The sequence below is a fragment of the Gobius niger genome (genome assembly GCF_951799975.1).
Source record: "Gobius niger genome assembly, chromosome: 6".
NCBI lineage: Eukaryota > Metazoa > Chordata > Actinopteri > Gobiiformes > Gobiidae > Gobius > Gobius niger.
Genome location: NC_136857.1, coordinates 10320525 through 10341186, shown reverse-complemented (window position 1 = coordinate 10341186; position 20662 = coordinate 10320525). Strand labels below are relative to the sequence as shown.

The window sequence follows — 20662 nt, the reverse complement described above, 5'->3', positions numbered from 1 at the left end:
ACCATCTGAAATAATGTATTTTCATGAAATTATGCTTTTCAGTCAAAAAATCTAAATCTGAAATATACTTTTTCATATACTGATTTATAGACCGGTGCCATGAGTTGTGGTAGTTTTAACTCGTGTAAAAATGCTTATTTCATTTCTAAAGGGAAACATGTTACATAAACAGAACATTGTATCTTTTTTATTGTCTTCCATTAGAGATTGTGGGTTGCCAACCTGGATTGTCACCAGTTTAGATATGGAGCTGAGAGCATTACTTTATTTATTCCCTTTGAGACAGTTATTCACCCACACATGTATGTCTTTGGACGGGAGCCCGAGCACCTTGGAAACTCTTCTAGCATAATAGTAAAGTGTGCATGTTCTCGTTTTAATGGTAAATTAACCATAACCTTTTGTATATATAAATAGCTTAATAAAGTACAGCGGGGTAATATTGAAAGGAAATAAGCATTTTTACTTCCCACATTCTGTATTTGGCTGTGGAGAAAAGAAAACTTTGTGGTGATTAAACTTTTCTTGTTCCTCGTTGCGCTGACCCCCTTCTACCTGGCTTTGTTTAGTTCCTACTGCAGCTCCGCGGGATGTGGCAGTGGAGGTGATCAACACCACGGTTCTGAAAGTTAGCTGGACCCCGGTCGCACTTGCCACTGTGAGAGGGCATCTGGGGGGCTACAATGTGAGTAATCACGCTCCAAAAACACTCATCGGACACCACACTGACCAAACCAGAACTCAGTGCAATAAACATAGACACACAAGTTTAGTTCGAGTTTTATTGACTGTGTAGATTTTCTGTATGGTGGTATTTTGACATTTAATGTGTTTGTAATACTTTATATGCAATAACCTTTGTGAATAAATGGTTTGTGTGTGTGACCGATTTGTTCTCAACACAGTAAAAAGTTCTCTTCAATCCGACGTCTAATACATGTAGTACCAGGTGTTTCTATAAATATTTTAATTTGAAATATAATGTATAATTTTAAGTTTATTAAGGAGTTTGAGACAACACTTTTTTTTCTCTAATTCCCAATTGCTTTTTTCTGTGTGCAAAATGCCCAATGATGTTGGTGAGGGGTAAATTACATTGTTACTGGTCTGGATATATCTACTGGATGCTTCAGACAAGTTCCTGATGTTAGCTGACCCTGTGGCCGACACATGTCTCGTGTCTGTTGTAATAGTGAGTCACAATGTTGTAGACAGTTTCTAATTGAATGAACCTCCTCTCAGTTCACGTGGGAATCTTGCCTTCTGTCTCATTATACAGTACATTCTCCGGATCAATTACAGCCCTGCCAAATCCCTTTTTGCTGTGTGACCCCTTTTCTATCAAGCTAACCACTGCTGCTCCCTCCCCCATAGGTCCACTGGTTGAAGAAACGAAGCCTGCTAAATCCCAGTAAGCTTTTAGACGAACGCCAATCCCTGTCCTTTCCCGGCAAAAGGAATCACGCCATTGTCCCGGGCCTTGAACCTTTCTCTGAATACTCCCTCACCGTCAATGTGTTCAATAAGAAGGGCAACGGGCCGAAGAGTGACCCTGTGATCTTCAGCACTCCCGAGGGAGGTGAGCGGGACGCGACCACTTTGCCTACACATTTGTTATAAAGGGTCATGGCTGCTGTCTGTTCTCCTGGGTGTAAGAAGCTGAACTTACAGCGAGGGGCAAAAACCTCACTTCCATTACACACCCAGAAAATGTTTAATGACGAGCTGAAGGAGCAGAAGAAAGTGGAACTGCATGAGGATGGAAAAACATGCTATGAAGTTTGCTGTTATTAAAAACGTTAGCGCAGAGAGGGATGCATTCACAAGAAGTGCAAAGGTTTAGTCATGTACTAGAATGTTTTTGTGGGATTTGAAGCTTTTTAATTTCTTTTTTTTTTTCATATTGAACTATGTTTTCCTGTTTTCATACCTTGAAAGCAGAAGGTTAATCTATCTCCAAATCATTTCTAGCTCTTAAAATCTCTTTTGTACATCCTGATTCAACTTGTAACACAAGTTCTATGTACCACTTACTTCACAACCACTTTAGTGGTTGTGAAGTAAGTGGTACATAGAACTTGCTTTATTTGTTGCTTCCACAAATTGCTGTGTTACATGACACACTATGTACTTTATACCATAAGAAAATTAGTCAGGAACCCAGGCTTTAATATTTACCAAGTTACTGCTGTCAGAGAGACATGCATTTTATTTCTGGGTAGTGGATATGTTTTTTTTCCCCACATTGACTGATATTTATGGCCATTTCCATTCGAATGCAGGTGATTTGCTGGGCTATTTGAAGTGGGTGGAAATGCATGTATAAAAAAAAAAAGCACTAATGAATGCAATGGGATAAGTGCAAAAAAAAAAAAAAAAAGCCAATTAAATATATGTGTGTAACGAGGCAAAGAAAATTACTGCTTTGCTTCATTGGCTAGTTCGCTGGTCAAATCTAAATTCCAGTTTCATTGCAATAGTGTGAAGGTGCATGTGCAAACAAGGAAGGAAGAAAAATCAAACCATGTAAGTAACTTGCTGTGAGACTCAAAGTTCATGAAATCTTCTTGTAGCATTTCTTCACACTTCGCACTATAGTGACAAACACAAGTATAAATAGCCCCCAGTTGTTTATTGCTCTATATACAGTACCGCAAGAAGCTTCAGGCTAAAACTGTACGAGAGAATTAAGACAAAGAGCAAGGAAATCAGAAAAGTAATACTTGGCACCATGACAGCTCTCATGATTTGTAACTTCTCTGACATCTGACATAGTGCTGCCTGTCATTGTAGCGTAGAGCTCTTGTTGAAAAGACACGTGATTCCCTTGAGTTACATTGTTGGTGATCTATGCTGTAAAATGTATGCCGACTGTATGATCTGGATTTTCTGCACAGTTCCGGGTCAGGTGCCTATCCTGACCACGTCAAATGTTCAAGAAGACTCCATTTTGCTGGTGTGGGGTCCACCATCGGAGACGAAGGGCATCCTCATAGGCTACCTCCTCCAGTATCTCCTCAGTAAGTTATTATCTGCAAACACAAACCAAAATATTTGGTCGCTTGTCCTGGCTCAGTCACGACACACATGAGATGGGATGCATTAAATCCATTAAAGCTGCTGTATGTTACCTGACTTTCTCTGTTTTCAAGCCGTGAACGAAAGAGGTGGCTGCAACCCAAACTCGTCTCCCACTCTGAAAATCCCTCTCATGATTGTTCACATAGATTAGTAATATGCACTTTTTGGTACATCATGTGTACAGTTTTTGCAGCTCTTACTTTGTGGAAAAAATATCAGGATGTATATCATATACATCGATATTCCACCTAAATATATCGGGATATGACTTTCGGTCCCTTTCGCCCAGCCCTACAACAAAGGCAGTTGTAGCTGTTAAGTAATGGCAATATGCTGTTGTGCTTTTTATCATTTACAGAGAATATTTTTTTTGTAAGGCTCAAAAGAAAAACAAAAAACCAAGGCACTCCTCCCACATCATAATTCTCTATTAACATATTAAAAAGCCTTTATTGTGCTTGGCTGATGGATCTTAAAATCTTTAAAACATATTGTTGGTTTATTCCACGGGTATCGGTTCCAATTTTTTTGTAAGGCTTTGTAAACCTTAGTATTATAACATTTTAAACAGCATTGTATCTGACTCACACACTCACACACATTTTATTTCATCAAATGTCCTCCTTGTTGAACGAATAAGGGAAGTGTGGGACGACATTTCCTTCTCGTAGTAACCAAAGCGCACAGATTGCAGCTACTGTTTACCTTTGAGTCCTGTGTCATTTCTTTCCTATTTGATAAACCCGATCGGCTGCTGTTTACCCTTCCAACTACATTCTCTTTCTTATCTCCTCTTCAATTTGATCCTCCTTTTTTTTCTCTTCTCTCCAACTAAACACTAGGTGGCACTGTTTGATTCTGATAAGTCCTCTCTCTTTCTCCCCTGCAGCAGCCCAATTTGTGTTCCTTGCTCGGGGGCTGCATTTTTGACAGTTCCTTCTGTGTATCTTATCTATTTCCCCCCTCTAGGACGACGGATTCTTGCTCTAAAAGGGACCGTCCCACTCAATAGAGTCTTTTTTCTTCAATTCCTTTGGCATTTATCACTTGCAAGCATTCCTTCTTGTACAAACAGGCCACCTTTATGTGTGAGGACAGCCCAGGTGAAGGAGTGAGTGAGGGTCTTTCATTTGATTTCGTTCTTTTTCAAAGGCTACGCTCTCCTCGGCTGACATTTGTAAAAATCTTTTGTGTAAAATGGTGAGCCAGAGACAGGCCTTTGCCGCCTCCACCCCTGCCCACAAGATCTGGTCAGATTTTCAATACGTTGCCTTCCTTCCTGTGCTTATTCACACATGAGATGCCAGGATATAGCATTAACAGGATTTTTACTCTATAGGAAAGATCTCTGCGCCAAGTATGGTTGAAATTCTAGCTGCTTTTTATGATGAGGCAGAGCCCTGTACTAAAGATACTTTGTTCCCTGTGGATGTGACCGCAATCCACTTATCCGCGGACACCGCTTACAGGTAGTAGAGAAACTTGTTAATTGGTGTCATATAGGTCATTGAAGAGAGTTCTGATGAAACTGAACAATTGTACAAGAAGTGTTTCATACCCTTAATCATAATACATAATGTTCACTGAGGCGCAGATATTCAGAGACCATAGACAGCTTAAGCAAAGTCCTGTAACTGTGGGTTTTAGGTGGGATGCAGACAAAAGGAGCTTTGCTTGAGTTCAGATTCTGTAAAATGTTTCACAGAGGTAGCGACCAAGTGAGGAAAAGGAGTGTTTATGTAAAGAAATCTCTCAACGATAAATGGCTTAAAGGCTTAAAGTTCTCCTTGTCGTGTTAGAGCTACCACTTCTTAATACGTTTGCGAGGGCATTTTTTTTTTCACCTCTGTTCAAAGTGAAAGTTTGCACCAGATTTCTTTCCTTGATGATTGCAACTTTTCAGAGTAAATATTAAAACTGAACTGCTAATCATTTCTAATAACCTTAAACAGCATTTGTTCGTCACCATTGCCGCTGTGGCTGTGTACTGGTGCTCTGCTGTTGCGCTGCCTGCTCATGCCTCACACTGGTTCAAACACCTCGACGTGTGATGGCATGTAGTGTGCACATTTCCTTATGCTGCTGGCTCAAACTCAAAGGTCTGGAGGAAGAGAAAACGTGCTTCTCCTGACATCTTCTGAAGGACATAAATAAGCCAGAGTGTGACCAAGGCATTGTGACTTGGACTCTGTAATGCACCATAGGCAAGGATAGTCCAAGGTTTGGTGTGCGTTGGATGTCTTGGGACATTTCACGATAAAAGTTAAATGTGTCAAACCTATGATGATTTTTTCGCTCTGCGTGATATATGAAAATGCTTAAAGGGACTGTACAGAGTTTAAAAATGTTATAATAATGTATTTTCCTCCCCCTACATGTTCCAGCCATGTCCTAATGTGTAGAATGAGCCCAGACCTGTTCACCACAACTGCCTCTAAAATCCTGCACTGTCACTCAAAAAGGTGTTAATTCGGGTCCGAAGTGCTGTCATGCACAAGCGTATATAGCGTATGTAGAAGCTGCAGTTACACGTATGACCTGAGATGGCAGTAGTGAGTATAAAATGGCAAACTTGCATCGAGCCCCTTTAAGGCAGTTATTTAGCAAGCATTTCACATGTTGATTTATCTGTTTGTAACATATCCATGCTTCTTGCCAACAATATTGTTTGAAATCTACACATTTCAAACTAGACGTATCCTAAATACTAAAAAACTAATTGTGCTTTTTGGCAAGTACGGCTATTTATTATGCCATATCTTTACAACACATTTTCTTGTTTATCCAAATGGAAGCCACTGTTGCTGTTATGGAGTTGTTTTGAGACTATAGCTCATTTAAGATCTAGGTAATTACCGCATCTCCCCAATCGAACGTATCTGAAGTAGCTCTGGTGAGGCTCATAACATAGATTTTCCTCTATAGTCCCAGCTAATATGCACCTGCATTTTAATGCCTGCCCAGCGTGATATCAACGAGGGAGGTTCCTAGAGAAATGCATGGCTCTCCAGTCTGCACACACACTGTACTTTGATGTATAATGCATGTTGGGTATTCCTGCTTGTGACTGCAACTCTTCACATCTCCAGCTATCCCGCGTTTAATTTTTTGTCTTTGACCATTTTCCCACAAACGTCCAGGCTGACTATATAAGATGTACACTATAACATGACTATTATAGTGGAGGAGATTTAGTAGATGCATACTAATGTTTCTTCTACCACAACAGCCAGATTGTACTATTAACTTAACTGTTGCTGCTACTGCATTAAAATACCATTGCCATCAGAGTATTTCAGTTCCATTTCAAATTTGCATTTTAGGAATTGTTTTCATTCATTCACAGTAAATCTTGCATGAAAGGTATTTATTTGTTTATTTGGTTGGGACAGTGCATGTGAATGTAAACACATGGGACTCATGCATGTAAACACGCCAGATTGTTTCCTTCCGTCGTCCCCCATTTGCACTCTCAAACACACTCTCATTCATCCTGGCCTATTGTACATGTTTTTCGTGGTAGGGGGAAACCGGAGTACCCGGAGGAAACCTACGCAGACACGAGGAGAACATGCAAACTCCACACAGAAACAAACCAGCGAGCAGTAACCGCTGCACCACCGCGTGTCTCACTTTGAACTACTTCTCATTTTCATTCTGTATTATGATGACAACTACCAACGGTTTACAACTACTACCACAACAAACTTGGCTACTACTTGTATTTATGGCACAGTTTGACCAATGAAGTATTAATTTAGCTTTTTAGAAAAAAAACGTTGTAAAACTGATATACTGAATCTCTTGTATAATGGGCTTCACTTCGACGGACCTACTTACTCAAAGGGTATTTCCTATTTAACTGCACTTACTATGGCATACTACCAAAAACTACAGTATTACTACAACAAACTTGGCTATTACTAGTGCATCAGACACTGCTTTCATCTGACATTCATCTGTCATTTTACTTCACCATTTTAGACATAGGTATTGGAAAGTCTTTTATGCAACAAATCTCGTGTGTAAGGTACGCATATCACTTTGAAGAACCCACTCCTCTAAATAGGCATTTTCATGATATTCTAATTTGTTGATGCTGCACTTGTATTCCTTTCTTCTCCTCCTCCTTTTTTACCCTCTCCACCCGAGCTCTCTGTCTGCTCCTTTAATCTCGCCTCGCCTCTCTTCATAATGTATTCCTCCTCGGCTCACCTGTCACCACGGCGTTCTGCCACGTTCTGTTTCAGCGTGAGCTAACCTGACATCTCTTCATCTTTCACCTCCCTCTCCCATTGACCCTTATTACAACTGTGGCCTAATAACATGCATTAAATAGAGCTTTTAACTATGGAGATGGAGGTACTGAAGACCTACACGAACAAAAGTATTCTTAATTCAATAGTAAAGCCAAATGGCAAAAAAAAAAAGTGAGTTTTCTTAATTTTGGTTACTTGCTGCAACTCTGTAAAGTAATACTGATATTGATTATCAAGGCAATGATGCATCTCCTTATCTCCTTATTTACATTTCTACAACCACCCATTGAAAATGATCGATGATGGCTTTTCAGCATGTGTCTCTCTGTCTGACTCACACCACATGCACTGACATGATATCTCACCCTCGTTCTCTCACCATAGTTAATGAGAGCTCACTGGAGGTGCTGGAATCCCGGGAGAGGAACATCACGGCTTCTGACACCACCCAGTGGCAGCTGCGGGGCCTGAAAGAGGGCAGCATGTACCGATTCCAGCTGCGAGCCTGCACTCGAGCGGGCTGTGGACCTCCTCGGGCACAGGAGAGCCACACTGTGACTGCGGAAGGTGAGATACAAAGCACAGCACTGAGGGAGCGGTGTTCAGTGTTCAGCAATAATAACACACGTACACAAAGCTGTTATATTGTTAGGGAGTGGGGGAGATTTGGGAGTTTGTTTCGGGGTGATTTGTTTTTGGGGACTCGGTGCCTAAAAATCTGAGAACCATCTGAGAACCCCTAGGTAAAAATGGACCATACATACTTAATAGTATATCATTAACCAAAAAGATAACCTACTATATTGCCAGGAACAAAAGAGGGAGCAGAGAGTCTCTTCAGAAAGTATATGCGTCTTAAAAACCAAATAGTAGTTATGTAAATTACTGCTGCTCACAAGGGGCGGGTGATTTGCAGTAGGTACAGAAAGAAATAATAGCTCATTAGAGAACAGAACATGGTGGACTTTAGCGGCGTTTCAAATGTCTGCAATTCACAAATAGGCATTTTTGGTAATTTAATTTGAAAGGACAATATATTACATACAATACACACCAATTAGGGACTAGCTGTCATTATGGCACCCTGTTTTGGGGCGTATTTATTTCAAAACATTTGTCCAAGTTACGTATGAGAACAAAAAGTATAAAATAGTTCAACTCAGGGATATAAGATTTTAAAAACAGTTCCTCAGATAGTTGTTGGATCCAAAGGATGATGGTTTGAATCCCAGCTGATAGGGGCAGATTGTTGTTGTGTCCTTGGGCAAGATACTTCCATTTTGCCGCGATATCAATGTGATGTGTGAGTGAGTCAGAGGGACTAGATGCAAGTTGGTCATGTTATACTCACTACTGCCACCTCAGGTCTTACGCGTAGCTGCAATCTCTATATTAAGCTTGCGAATGACGGCACTTAGGACCCGAAGTAACAACTTTTTGAGTGACAGTGCAGGATTTTAGAGGCAGTTGTGGTGAATAGGTCTGGGCTTATTCTATACATTAGGACATGGCTGGAACATGTAGGGTGATGAAAATGCTTAGTTTTAACATTTTTAAACTGTATTGTCCCTTTAACATAACATCAGATCAGATAAGGTAAGATAGAGTGTAAGACGAATAAATAATAACTACAGGGTATAGGAAAGGAAAGTGTTGTATACAAATATACATACTACATTTTTTATTGAATGTCGGAGCACAACTGCTACTGCTGCATCTGCTATTCTAATAAAGGGATTCAAAGCTTTATGCACCTAATAGTATGCTGTATTTACTGTTATTTGTCATGATCACATTATTCTGGTATGTTTTGATTGCACGCTTTGTTTCTTTTTTTTGGACTATTTGCATTCTCCATTGTGAGATCAATTAAGTTCTATCCTATATCTTATTTTAATTCACAGAAAAATCTTCATTTGCAGCATTTTGTCTGCTGGTTTCTAATTGGTTACTAGTGCCCCTTTTCCACTGGCATCCAGACCAGGGTCAACCAGGTACAAGTCGTGGGATCGTCCTCAACCTTTGGCCAAAGCATGTCGAACTGATACTAATTATTTAACATTTCACAATATCCCACGGCTTTTGAAATGAATGCAATTTTGCAGGTGATAGCATTTAGCCACTGTGAGCACAACAGGTGTAGCACTTTTTCTGTTAATACAATCTGCACAATCAAGGGTCAGACTAGAGTATGTCACCTACAAGGAAAGATAAATATCCTTTAACCCAACAAATCACAATAACAAAAGAAATCTATAAACAGCCAGTAAGTAAAGGCCTTGCAGGAGATTGATCTGCCACAGCCCTCTGGACCCTGCACTGGCTCTGTCCTCTGTTCCCCTCGCTCTGATATGACACTGATTGACAGCAGCCTGCTCTGAGCCTGGATCATCCGACAGGGAGAAATGGCACACATCAACACAGCCAGCCATGTCAACACTGTTGTAGTGTTTTTTCATAGCATGTCAAATCTTAAATTCCCCTTTTCCATGCAATCAAATGCCGTTATTTTCCTGTCCCTGCTGTGTCTCCACTCTTGATTGAGTGGTCCAATTAAAGATTCTACAACAAGAGAAAAAATAAATAAATGTGTGCCCCATTTTGCAAATCGTACCTTGCAAATAATAATAACAACAGTTGCTTACATAATATATTCCATTAATAAATAAGGTACACACTATTGCACACGAATAGGAGAGTACCTGAATCCTGACATTTTCTTCTGATTTTGTCATTTGTTTGCACTTTGTTTGACATATTTATGGAAATGCTTTGCCTTCAAGAGGACCATTTAATTCATTTGTAATTTTCGTTTTAAAAAAAGCTATTGGCCCATATGTTTTAGAACTGGATTGTTTCTTTTCCCATATCCAAAGATGTATCACAGAAGCATTTTGCTCAAAGCATGCTCTTTTATTTGGGACGGTTATACATCTTTTCCAAACCCATTATTCCTCTGTATTGAAGTAAATCCTTATTGGAAATATCACAGCACTTTTTTAACAAAAAAAGAAATTACAAAATAACACACCAGTCAGATTTATTTTTCTTGCAGTAGTGTTTCTAGGCAACCTCGATAAAAGACAACCGGCGAACCAATTTCCAAGCATTGCCATCGTTATTATCAGCAATTATGTTTCTTTGTAAACAAATCACAGACTTCCAATTTAGTCGTCATGCTTGTCCCTCAACTTTAGCGCTTGAGTGGAGTTTATAAACCGCTGTGATGCCCTGTCATGGCGCCTGTTAATGGCTAGTTCAGAGTAAATCCTTGCATGCATGTTGTGATCCAAGATAAAAAGATTTGGTGCAGTCATTAGGTGGCAGGGTGACAGGCCGGACAAAAGGTAATGAACACAGGGGCAGCGCGGTCAGATGCTGTGTTTGATAATTTATATAATGGCCTGTAGTTACCGTGGCAAATACAACTGCTGTGACAGTTTCAACTTGAATAAAGCGGCAAAAAAGCCTTATGCTGTATTTGATATTGTAATATATTACTTGTGTGCAGTATGTAGAGCCTGTAATTTCAATTTATAAGCTGGCCTGGCCTGGCTCCACATCTGGAGATGGGTCCCCGGGCGCCCACTGCATGTAGTTTCCCTACAGGGACAATAAAGTACACCTTAAACTTAACCATAATGACTGGAAATTCATTGCATCCATAGCTGAATGTCACTTCCATAAGAGTTACTGTGTGTAATGAGTCTTTATATTGTTAGATCGATGCACATGCTCTTGTTGTTCATAACAAACAAACAAAATTTGACATACACACAACAAAAATGAGCTGGAAAAACAATAATAATGCAACAAACCATCGACTAAAAAGTGCTGAAAAAGCCACAAAAAAGTGACAAAAACAGTGAGTAAGAGTGACAATGTGACAAAAAAGTGTACATCAGTTTTGTAGGCTTTAGCTTTCAAATGTGGCGTTACACTGACAAAAGTAACTTGTTTACCTTAATAAATCCTTTTCGTAGTCCCTCTGGGGGTAATACGAGTGTTAATGGGATGATTGGGGGATCTTTCGTCTCTCCCTGGTGTCTCTGGCCAGAAAACCACACTCCGACCCGGAGGCCCCAATGCACACTAATGGAATCACGAAGAAGAGCTAACGGGCAAAGCTAGCTGCGGGCTAGCTCCACTTAAACAGTATTTACAGCCAAGTTTGAGTGAAAAAAAAAAATCTCCATTCTGTAACTGGATGTACAATATCCCTCTCTCCCTTTGTCTTTTCTGTCAGCCTAGTATTTACTCTCACGGACAATTAATGAGTAAAAAAAAACGCAACATGCCACGACACCTGCAGTGGCGCTAATGGCCTCTAGGGGCACGAGTTACTTAGTTGTGCTTCTAGCGCTTGCAAATTGCAGTCTGTCCGAGAAAATCAATTGGAGAAGTCTGAATTCATCACACTAAAGGACTAGTGGATCCACATGTAGTCATAATTTAATGGCAAATGACCACATCCGTGCAATATCTTCCTCCTACATCTTGACTAAATTGATAGAGGAGGCCTAGCGTTTATACAACTTCATTTATCAACCTCATCGCTTCCTTGCAGAAAAGGAATGTTTCAGCAGTAAAATCATATTATGTTTTCATCATTTATCTCAAAGCTGTTCTTTTATTCAGTTACTCTTTTGTTAGAAACTGACCGGCATGAGTGTTCATTGTTCAGGTTGTTCAGTTATTACACCAATTATAATCTGTATCGTCTGAAATTAGGAGTGAGGCTGCTCAAAATGGCAACACATGACAATATGCTTGCCTGGCTTGTGAATATTGACTCCACTCTGCTCTTATGTGTCTCCCGGGAGCTCTTGCGGCTCGCAGGCGGACGTCCAGCCTAGGAGCTGCTGGACGCATTGTTAGTAAATACGGAGGAGAGGGGTGGAGGAACGGGGTAGATAAAATGCTGCGCGTTTGGAAGCCCGGTCCTCGGGGCATGGCACTCACAATGCAGCAGCCGAGTGGAGATTTATGGATGCCAATAGCACAGCGCCAGGGCACCGCGGGTTTACCGACATTAATGGGCTGTGATTGAGTGACAGTTAGGGGAATGAATGCAAGCAAGAGGGACGGCTCCCAGAGAAGTGACATCCAACTCAATCTGAGAGAGCCACAGAAGTAAACAGCGATAATGTTCAAGGCAATCGGTGATGTTAATTGTCATGCTTTTAAATGCTAACGTTTAGTTTCTGTGTTTGACCCATAATGATCAGCACTGTTTGTTTGGATTGATAGCCTCAACCCCTCATCTGCGCTCTCACCTCACAACAAGAAATTCCCAGGTTTAAATTGTTGTGTCTCTGTCCAAGTCTCCCTGCTCCCCCCCATGCACTTAAAACATGCACAATAGACTTCATCATCCAGCTAGGTAGTCGTGGCCCAACGTTGCTCAAGTTACAAAGATGGGTCAATATGGGTGCTGTGGTTGCCCACTCCCCTGATAGTTTGCCCCATAAAAGAAAGGTTATTTCCGAGGACAAATAAGCATTTCCACTAGGTTTATCATTAAAGCTTTCCATTTGACTTTATTTTGACCTCTATTTTTCTCTTATTCTGTTATAGCGTCTGTCTTTCCTTAATGACTCAAAACCAGTTTGCTATTGTTGTATCCTTGTTGTGAACTTATATGTGCTAAAAAACAGCAAACACTGATCAAAACCCCCCAGACGCTGTGTTGGAATGAGGAAGAGCAAAAAAAAAAAAAAAAACGGAGTAAGAGAGAGCAGCAAATGGCAGAGAAACTGTGGCAGACTCCAAAAAAAAATATCTATTTTTCTCCATCAGGTCTCATGAGATAAGAAAGCCGCGGAGATAAAGGCCGCTGCAAACACTAGACAAAAGCACTGAGGAGGAGCGCGTACCTCTAAAGTCACTGTGAAAGCACCCGCTTCCTCTAGGATTAAATTATTTGCTCCCCGCCATTGTATTTGAACAGCCAAGTTTGCATTCCAAAATATTTGTCGAAGGCTTGGGGACACCGTTTGAGGAAGCGGGGAACAAAATGAAGCTATGGAGTCGATTCTCCACCATAATCAGCATTCACAGCAGCGTTGTTGTTCCTCATAAACAGTTAATTAGGCTGATTGTAAATTGCATTCACACAAGATGTAATCACTGACACAAAGCTTTGCTAATGTAAATATGTGACCATGTCTGCGTGTGTGTGTGTGTACATGTGTATATGAATAAAAGAAGCTCCTCTTGGAAATGGGTTACAGTTACTTTTTCAAATCGACAAGATGATCTAGCTTCCTCCGACTCTTTCTGAATTTACATTTAAAGTGTCATCAATAGGATCGTTGTCTCAGATCTTGTTTTGGGCGAACGGTCTCCACAACCAGCTTCAGCAATCCACAGGGAAAGACCCTTCTTCTTGATGCTGCAGCTGGAGCAGTGTCTGACATTATGAGCTGCAGCCTTACACGCTTGTCCTATTCTTAAGGAAGACGTCCTGCTTTTGAAGAGATACAAAAAGTGGAGTGGAGTGGATGGCTGGCCAAGCAAGCAGCATCATCCTCTTGGCCAGCCATTCCAAAACTATTCAAAGAAATGTGTTATTATTTTACAGTTGAAATGACATAAAAAAAACAGAATCTAGCAATGATTGTAGGCAAATACTTTGTACAATGTTGTACAATGCTGTGGGTGCCTCCCTTTAGTGTCTCTCGGTCTGGTCTCACTGTGTGGCCCGACATTAAAGCAGTACTAGTAACTCATGCCCCTAAGCGCCACTGCAGGTGTCGTAGCATGTTACGTTTTTTTACTCATTAATTGTCCGTGAGAGTAAATACGACGCTGACAGAAAAGACAGAGAGAGGGATATTGTCAGTACATCCAATGACACAATGGAGATACTTTTTTCACTCAAACTTGGCATACTGTTTAGGTGGCGCTAGCCCACAGTTAGCTTTGCCCGTTAGCCTGTTAGCTTCGTCTTCGTGATTCCATTAGTGTGTATTGGGGCCTCCGACCCAGTGCTGGAAAGCTGCAAGCGTGGTTTTCTGGCCAGAAACACAGGGGGAGATGAAAGGCCCCCCAAATCATCCCATCAACACTTATATTACCACCAGAGAGACTACGAAAATGATTTATTAAGGTAAACAAGTTACTTAAGTACTTCTTTAAAACATCACCTTTATATATTCTGACTTTTTTTTTTCATTATTGTAAACTGCATTGAGTTGTAACAAAAAAATGACTTTGGGTTAAAAAAAAAAAAATGGCTGTGCGATTTGGCCACAACCTCCTTTTGGGAACCACTTGATTTGGCAATCGAGGCTCACAAATACATGAACTTTCCTCAAGATGTAGATATGGCCCAATAACTTTTAATCTTATTATCTAATATAATGAAATAGCTCATTAATCCATTTATTGGTTCAGGTTATAGAGTTTTCAAGCAACTAATTAATCAGAAGGACGTAGAAGACAAGACTGATTTATAAAATGGTAAAATGCTGGTTTTGTTTCACCTTTTCACATTGAGAGAGGCTCCGTTTTGGATGGAAACGCAGAATGATGGGCCTTGGTGGAATTTGCCCTTGCATCTTTCATACGCAATTCAAATGAGTGCTGGTGCAGATTCACTTGTAAAATGTTCCTTTATCGAGTCAGGCAGAACATTTTTTTTCATTTTTGGTGACCATTGCGCACCAGTGGCTATGGATGTCAAGGCCGACACCCAAAAGAGAGTGTTACGTTGTTGGGCATCAGCGTACATTGTATGCAGATTAAATGTGTGTAATACAGCGCTGTAGTACTAGGTGATTCGCTCTGATGATGATCAAAAAATTCCAAAAATGAAAGCCCAAACAAAACGACTAGTATCCAAATGACTTATACTTCACAAAATGTATTTCCTTCCTGTTCTTCGTGACTTGGAACTTTTATTGCAGCTCTCTACCATTCACCAATTCTTATCTCGCTCATAAAAATTGATTGTTTTGGGAGTACATTTTGCACCTTATGACACACTGGTGATGAAAGTCCATGCTATTTGCGAGTGCCTCTTGTCGTTTTGTTTGCGAGTGTGCATGTGTGCGATATAGTCTGGTGTGTCACCCTTAAAGCTGGCTTTCCATATATCTCTAATCTTCAGCTGTATTTTATTTGCTTCTTATCCCTCTGAAGATTTGTCCCCGACTCCAGCTGAGGCCTCTGTTCAGAGCAGTATGTATCCCGCCTCGAGCTCGCTAACATAGAAGTAGTGCTGTAGATAGTCAACACTTTCCAAAACAAGCACTCATAGCAAAACTGTGGCTGTTAGTGGCTGTCAGTAGCGTTGCATTTAGGTGGAAAACTAATGAAGCAATTAGCAAAGTAGCCTATTCCCCTGCATCAATAGACATAAGGCACTTCTGCAAATGGCCTAAAATATCATTTAATATATGCATGAAATGTGTTAACATTTTATGGTTTTATGTTTATTTAGGCAATTAAGCCTTTTTTGGCCCCGTAAAGAGATCCTCACTCAGTAATTGATGTTTCTTACTTGCAATGTGCTAAACTGAGGGTGCACCACTATGAACTAAAATCAATGTGCAGATCATTGCACACTGTGGAAAGATTTTTGTATCTGCTTATGCCTAACTACATAGTTCTTTTTTACACTCTCTTGAGCCAGATTTTGGTCTCTTGAGCCCAAATTAAATTGTCTGGCTCACCACCAATGGGACCCATGATGCATGCACAACCTGCTGTATACAAGGCAATGCTCGCACAGCTTTTCCTTTAAAAAATAAAATGTTACATCTTTATACATTTTGTTACGTTTTGCTGAAATGTCACCTTTTCTCTTGATTTGTAGAGAGGCTCCTGCTTGTGGCTTTATTATAATCCCACTTTTCTGCTTAGCCTAACTATTCTTTTGTCTTTCTTCGATTGTAGTCTATAGAGATCCCTTACTGCAGAATATCATATAGAGTAGAGTGGAAACTTAAGAGAGACGGTGGCAGGCTTCTCACCTCTGAGACGTGTCTTTTCATTTCAGGCCGCAACTGTTCTCGCTCTCTCCTCAGCCCGTCCCCTGCCAACGCCACTCAACCGCCTTTAGGTACACCTCTCACTCTTAGGCACTTGCACAGACAATGCTATCCATGTGATCTGAACTTCCATCGGTTTAACAATGAAATGCTATTTGAAGCTCTCCGGATGTGAGTGGAAGGGGGGGGGGGGGTTTGAGGAAAATGTCATTTTTGCTTAAGACAGACTGACGACTGCATGTCATCCCCGCCTACCATCTCTGTATCTTCCCTTTATGAGGCAGAAATCCAGCTTCAGTCAATTAAGTGTGCAGCCCGGGCTTGGCTTTTCAACTGTCGCGCTGAAGGGTTTGTGCGAGCTCGTCTCCGCTCCGAGCTGCGGGGGGATCCTATTTGCCTCTGCTAATCCTCTTTGCCTGCCTCTCTGTCTCCTCTCTGTGTTTTCTTTCCTTTTCCCTGCTCCTCTCTCTTTATCAGTTGCAGCCCTGTTCAACATAAGCTCCTATGTGAGTGACACCTATGCCAAAATCAGCTGGACTGCCACACAGGAGCGGCACAACTTGGAGCTTTACGTGGCTTATATGAATAACCGTAAGCTTCTCTGCCCTGCGTTTAGAAGAGCATTTTGTATAAACATCTAATAATATACAGTATTAGCTGTAAGTAAGTAAGTTTAATATTTTAGTAGTTGTTGTAGTAGTCGTCGTAGTATGTGTTTTTCTAAGTAGTTTATAAGCACTAGTATTGGGGAGTAACTAACCATTGATCATGCGCTTTGAAATCATCCAAAAAGTCTTATGAACGGCATATTATCACAAAAGTAAGGCTGTATGTTATAGCCTAACATTATATAAGACTTAAAGCAGTACTAAGTAACTCATGCGTCATGCCCCCTAGAGGCCATAAGCGCCACTGCAGGTGTCGTAGCATGTTGTGTTTTTTTTACACTTCGCATCCGAAGAGCAATGCTGCCACCTAGTGACTCCTACACCTACAACTAAGATTTTAACACCAGACATGCTCAAGGCTTTGCTGCAGCTGTTCCCATTGAAAATCGTAATTGACGTCTATAGACGTCATTGGCAGTCAACGTTTGGATTTCAATCGCAGTCAATGAGTTAATGTGTATTGGTGACTCCGACAGCAAAATTGGTGACTGGTGACAGCAAAATTGCAATTGTGGTTTTCTGGCCAGAGACACCGGGGGAGATGAAAGACCCACCAATCACCTGTATTACCCCCCAGAGGGAATACAAGAAGGATTTATTAAGGTTAACAAGTTACTTAGTACTGCTTTAATAACACAACAATGTGCAATGTAATACTTTACATTGTATACATATCTAATTGGTAACTCAACACATATGGCTCATTTGACGATCACAAACAATAAAAAACTATGTAGAAAGAACAGAAGTACCCATGAACTTTTACTTTACAGTAACACCTAAGAAACATGTACATGTTTTGGTTTTATTAGTTACAAATGCTTTAAAATTAGGTTTTGTAAGTGCCGTTTTGCAAATTTAGGGTCTTATTTCTAATAATGTTTCAAGAATGTTTAGATATTAAAATACACATGATAATCCTGAATTGCAATACTGGTTACACCATTTGTGTGTGCCAATTGGATGATTTCTCTGACCAGTCTGGAGTAGATGATCGTACTACATGGAAAAACTGTCCAAACTGTGCTTGGCTGTGTAGGTGATGGCATGTGGCAGATTGCAGAGGCTGTAAATTCCTCTCAGAGTTTCCACTTAATTGATGGACTTGAACCTGGGACGGTGTACACTGTGCGCCTCATGTCCAAGCGGCTGTTCGATAATGCTAGCATTTATGAAGACGTTTTCCAGACCCAAGGACAAGGTGAGGGGCGACAATTTGTGCCAATACTGTGAATATAGTTTTAAACAAGAAGAGCAAACATACCACAGCACCAACTGTAAAAATGTTTTTACTCCAAGCTTGGATTCCCTACTGTGTGTTGTTGTTTCACAGCAGTGATATGGCTAAAGGGAAATAAAATGTAGCAAACCTGAAACTTCTGTTGTTTACAGGCCAGACAGCCTTGTATGAACGCTGCTGCGGGGGGCTTTTAGACTCAAAAAGAGTTCAGTGCAAACACATATCTTTTCTTCTTTTTGTTTTCAGGAGTGGCCAGTTCTCAGAGGGACACATCGACGCGCGGCTGGCTGATCGGGACCATGTGTGCCGTGGCCCTGCTGACCTTGGTTGTGGTCATAGCCTGCTTTGTGCGCAGAAACAAAGGGGGAAAGTACTCAGGTACGCCACAGCCGGCGCAGCGACAGGACATGCAGCTCATGGAACAAGGTCAGTTAGACACGGGCCGGGATGGGACGCATTGTCTTTCAGAGTGTTAACCAAAATCAGCACGATTGTTTTTATTGTAGCTGGTTGGTACAAGGTGGGCTCGGAACAGGTCTACAATGAAACTTAATTTGGTATAAATTCAAATCCCACACTGTCTAAAAACACAAGAGTGGGAAATCAATCATCTGTGTGATAACTACTGACCCTAGTGTGAAAATACATGTTTTAAAAAGCTTTTGGTTTATAAAGTTATAAATACCGCAATCATTAAGTAAAGCAAGTAGATGTATGACCCCCAGTTGGTGTCTTGGGCAATGATTTCAAACAAATTGAGCAAGTTTGTCGAGGTTCATATTTTGATGCAAGACAAGGGGGTCATAGTGTCTCCTAAAAGGCTTCTCTAGTGAAATATTACCAAACTACAAAGTCCACTTTTGTATTTCACAAACAAAAACACCATTATGTAAAATGCCATATCCACATGGGGCCGGCAAACAAATCTTGCGATGTTTTAATTAGGCAATGTTTTTGATTTTGGTTGACCTTCTGAAAGATCAAAATTGCGCTTCGGGCCTGCCGCCTAACCCCCGCCCCCCCTCCATCTGGACCTGCTGGACACCTGTGCATGCAAACCCACTAAATCTCAACACGATTAACCCTGGGCGACCTGTCCAGCCCCAGCTCGCGGCAATGGGGGAAAAAAAGCCCTTTGTTTTGCATTTCCCTGCTTGAGAGTGTAATTTGCATGGTCCCGTTAGTTCTGCTTGGTTCGCCTGATTAGACGAGCTGTCGACTACACCAGAGAATCAGCTGGCCTTGTTCCCTCTCACCTGCGCACACCTCTGTACCTTAGCTCCAGCCAAATGCGCTCTAAAGAATGCTTACTATGCCTACAAAGTGTCTCTTATCTCTACTTGCTGTCTCCCTTGTTTGCCTGCAGTAGCTTTTGACACAAGGCACTGAATATTTTATCAGTCCTTTTGGATTCCCCTATTTGCCAAGCTTTAAAAAAAGAGCTTTTTGTTTTTTACTGGTATTTTTGAAGCACTATTTGCACAAAGAAGTGATGGGCAACACGGTGCATCTCTGCCTATCACACAGGAGACTTCTATTGTTTACTTTACAGTCTTAGGTTCTTCTCAAAAGCTGTATTAGAAGTCATAGAGAGTCAAAACACAGATGTTTTTAGAGCATATTTAATGTGTTAACAAAGTGTGTAGTGCAAAAGTGGTCACTGTGAATAAAAGTGATTATATTTGTCAGCTATAATTACCCAGCACAATACATCGCTAAATTATCATTATTATAAGAGATTATGCAGTATCCATGTCACAAGAAGCAATATAGTCACATGATCCGTGAGGCTTTCCATCTGACTGAGACTGGCACATTTTTTTTTACTAATGCAACCTAAAAACAAAAAAGCAAGGTTACTTAAAGCAGTACTACTAAGACTAAGTAACTCATGCCCCTAGAGGCCATGAGCACCACTTCTCGTTTTTTTACTCAGTAATTGTCCATGAGAGTAAATACTACACTGACAGAAAAGACAAAGCGAGAGGGGGATATTGTACATCCAGTGACACAATGGAGGTAATTTTTTTCACTCAAACTTGGCTGTTAATACTGTTGTAAGTGGCGCTTAGCTATGGCGCTTAGCTATGTCCGTTGGCCTGTTAGCTTCTTCGTGATTCCATTAGTGTGTATTGGGTCCCCCGGGTCGGAGCAGGGAAAGTTGCAAGGGTGGTTTTCTGGCCAGAGACACCAGGGAGAGATGAAAGACCCCCAATCATCCGATTGACACTTGTATTACCCCCAGAGGGACTAGGAAAAAGTTGTATAAGTTTCTTAGTACTGCTTTAACGTGCATTCATTCAGTTTTGGACATGACTTTCCTGATTTACCTCCATTTTAGCCTTTTTTTCTGGTACGGATTTAGTATTAGTTTACATGGTGCTTATTCTGCTGATGAATCAGTAAAAATAATGACAA

At 40.8% G+C, this 20662-nt stretch overlaps 1 protein-coding gene across 6 annotated transcripts in view; it reads left to right on the top strand.

Annotated features, from left to right (window-relative positions):
- Positions 1-20662, top strand: part of chl1a (cell adhesion molecule L1-like a) — a 53717-nt gene that overhangs the window by 20599 nt on the left and 12456 nt on the right. For 3 of the 6 annotated variants that reach the window (XM_079558577.1, XM_079558578.1, XM_079558580.1), the window contains exons 19-27: positions 570-685; positions 1375-1579; positions 2898-3020; positions 7725-7907; positions 15486-15524; positions 16345-16407; positions 16814-16927; positions 18044-18205; positions 18491-18670. In XM_079558577.1, coding sequence (XP_079414703.1) covers positions 570-685; positions 1375-1579; positions 2898-3020; positions 7725-7907; positions 15486-15524; positions 16345-16407; positions 16814-16927; positions 18044-18205; positions 18491-18670 — 1185 coding nt within the window. The remainder of the gene's footprint in view (positions 1-569; positions 686-1374; positions 1580-2897; positions 3021-7724; positions 7908-15485; positions 15525-16344; positions 16408-16813; positions 16928-18043; positions 18206-18490; positions 18671-20662) is intronic. The other 3 variants (XM_079558579.1, XM_079558581.1, XM_079558582.1) reach the window with 2 other exon arrangements.